The following is a 3,092-nucleotide window of genomic DNA, read 5'->3' as shown; positions in this document are numbered from 1 at the left end:
GCAATGGAAAACCTCCGAGTGTTTTTCTGCCATGAAAAACAGCTTCTCATAAACATACAGTCGCCGTTCGGAGTCGGCGTAAAATTATAGGTCCTCCGCTTTGTGTAACAACATCAAGGCGCACGCCACAAGTTGAGGAGAAGCTCGGCCAAACACTAACATATGTGTAAGCGCCAATCTATTATTATTATTATATACCTATTTAAATTTATTTATTTAAACTTTATAACCATTCATATCACTTGTTGCGTTTTTATATTCACGTTGCTGATTTCATGTATTTAATTTCATCTCTTCGTAAAATTGTCAAGATTTGTCTATGCACCCGTCGGTGAGTCCTTGGAAGTATTCTTTGTGCAAAATCTTTTTTACTAATTTTACCATTTTGAGAAATGTTTTTGCCTCAAGACATCGAGTTGTACGGCATTAACTGTCACTTTTAATTAGTTACTACATTGGCTACTTTTATTAAGATTTTTGTATGCATTTGTCGGTGAGTCCTTGAAGTATTTGTATTTGTGAAAAATCTTTTTTACTAATTTCCACATTTTAACATATTTTTCTGCCTAAAAATATCAGTTTGTGCGGCGTTAACATGATGTTTTGAAACCGTAGTTGGATCTTTCATCTAGATTCTAGAATGATACAGACACTTCTCAATCTGGGTGGTCTTCAGTATCTACGTTCTTGATTGCTTCTCTTTGTGTGAACATTCCGTGGATTTAATACATCACATTACTCTTGTAGCGTCAAAATATTTATTTAAGTTTCTAATTATTATTTATTATATTGCCTGTAAATCTTTAAAGCTCGTTGTTATTGTTAGTGTTTGTCTTTCAGTACTAAATACAAGCGTAATCCACAAAATTGGTTAGCTTCTAGATATCTAATTTGAATAAGAAATAATAAAGTATGTTTAGTTAATTTAAATGGCTCTTTTATTTTTCAAAAGTAATTTTTAATATTATGCATGTATATGTATTAAATAAAAAACTTCAAATTATTACCCCTTTTGTAGTCAAAAAGGGCGATTTCTTTTGATATTTCTGGCCTTTACCCTTTAAAAAAAATCTAAGGGGCGAACACTTCCAATAAGGTAGTGTCAAATCTTCCTTCTCGCTTTTATTACTTCACCTGGTATTATAGCCCTGCCAGATAGAGCACGTTACGTGCGTTCCGACGAAGCATTCAACTGACAAGGCGTACGAAACGCATAGGTACGCCACAATGAAAGCGTTGTCACATGTAAACAAGTCAGCTGTTTTGTACTGGCGGCAAATTTTTCTTTGAATACAAAATAAGTCTATATTTTTAGTTGGGCTAATATTTGTGAAGAAGATAAAAAAATGGAAGTAATTGAAGTTATTTTAATATTGCTCATGTTGCTGGAAGCCAGAGAATGCTTCAACAGGCTTTATGGAGGCCGCAGATGGTGGGTGCGACCTCCCCTACAGAATCGGGACACTCACGGATTTTTCGCCACGAATTTTGGATTCAGGGAGGAATTTAAGAAAAATATAAGGATGGAAAAGCACATTTTTGAAATGCTTCTTAATTTTATTAAGGAAAGGATCACTAGAAACAATTCTAATAGGCCATCCATTTCTCCAGAATGTCGACTTTACTTGACCCTCTGGTAAGTTATTCATATATCATGAATATGTATATTTAAATATTCTAAATTATAGTTATTTGGCTCACGGAGGAAGTAAACAGTTTTATGCTTCTTCCTTTAAAATTGGACTTTCCACAATGAAGGAAATAGTGGCAGAAACGTGCGATGCCTTGTGGGAGATACTTGGGCCAATTTATTTGTCGATTCCTAAGAAGGATGAGTGGAAGCGTATCGCTATCGATTTTAATTCCATGTGGAATTTACCCAATTGTATTGGTGCAATTGATGGCAAGCACATAAACATATTTTGCCCATCAAACTCAGGTTCCCTTTTTTTATAATTATAAAGGGAACTATTCCATTGTTCTGCTGGCGGTGTGTGATGCGAATTATACTTTCACTTGCATTGATATTGGAGCTTACGGCTCGCAAAGTGATGGTGGCGTTTTATGGAATTCTGGCTTTGGGAGACAGCTCTATAGTGGAAAACTGGATCTTCCTGAAAACGATGTGCTACCAGACTCTGACATAACTTTTCCCCATTATTTTGTTGGAGATAATGCGTTCCCGTTAAAGCCATTTTTAATGAGGCCGTACCCAGGTTTGTATGAACAATTTAAAAATTAGTATTTTCTAATTAAACTCATTTACTCATTTTAGGAACCAATTTATCTCTGGAGAGGCAAATTTTTAATAAACGTTTATCTCGAGCACGCCGTGTTATAGAAAATGCATTTGGGATTTTGGCTTGTCGATGGAGAATCCTTTTAAATCCCTTACAAATGAGCCCTTTATCTGCCGAGAAAATTGTAAAGGCTACGGTTCTCCTTCACAATTTTCTCAAGATGCACGATGGTAGCTATTGCCCGCCGGAATATGTTGACCAGGAGGACGGCGACTCTATCAGAAGAGGATTGTGGCGGAGTGATATTTCGACCCCCTTGCAAAGAGCTAGGCGGATAGGTTCGAACAATGCGTCACAAAATGCGTTTAAGTTAAGAGATGATCTGAAGAGTTACCTTGTATCCCATCCAATTCAAAGGATGGCACAATAAAAAAAAGGTGATTTATATTTTTTATCTAATGTGCGAAAATAGTTAACATATAATGCTATTTTTAGCCTCAACAGAACCAAGATGAGTTTGCCAAGCGGAGACGCAAAACATGATGGCATGCAATAACAAAAACAATACAAATAAAATATTCAAACAGTATACAAAATTACCGAAAGTTCAACGAATTTTCATTAAAAGTTTAAATTTTTTAATAAAAATGTCTGGTATGCAGTTTCATAGCCCATACAATTTCAGTATAATAATGTGCAAATTTGAAGTGGCTAAAGATTATCGAGTGTTGCGCATTTCCTACATGAACAAAATGAAAAAACTAAAAAATCAACGGTAATCTTTAGCTAATTGAAACTTGCACTTTATTATACTAGAATGTAATAGGCTACAAAATTGCATAATTATTTTTT

The 3,092-nt window shown here is 34.9% G+C and overlaps 1 protein-coding gene across 2 annotated transcripts; it reads left to right on the top strand.

The window, feature by feature from the left end:
* Nucleotides 1-1,147: 1,147 nt before the first annotated feature.
* Nucleotides 1,148-2,027, top strand: LOC108374284 (uncharacterized). Of its 2 annotated transcripts, none has more exons than XM_017630270.1 (2): nucleotides 1,148-1,636; nucleotides 1,759-2,027. In XM_017630270.1, the coding sequence occupies exons 1-2, from the start codon at nucleotides 1,613-1,615 to the stop codon at nucleotides 1,954-1,956; spliced, it is 222 nt and encodes a 73-aa protein (XP_017485759.1). In that variant the 5' UTR covers nucleotides 1,148-1,612; the 3' UTR covers nucleotides 1,957-2,027. The 2 variants fall into 2 exon arrangements, with proteins under 2 accessions (XP_017485759.1, XP_017485753.1); XM_017630264.1 differs by having other exon boundaries at nucleotides 1,689-2,027.
* The last annotated feature ends 1,065 nt before the right edge of the window (nucleotides 2,028-3,092 follow it).

The sequence above is a fragment of the Rhagoletis zephyria genome, unplaced genomic scaffold (genome assembly GCF_001687245.7).
Source record: "Rhagoletis zephyria isolate East Lansing unplaced genomic scaffold, Rhagoletis_zephyria_1.1 Rzeph_scaffold_00087, whole genome shotgun sequence".
NCBI lineage: Eukaryota > Metazoa > Arthropoda > Insecta > Diptera > Tephritidae > Rhagoletis > Rhagoletis zephyria.
Note: the sequence above shows the minus strand (reverse complement) of the source record. Positions and strands in the feature narration are given on the sequence as shown.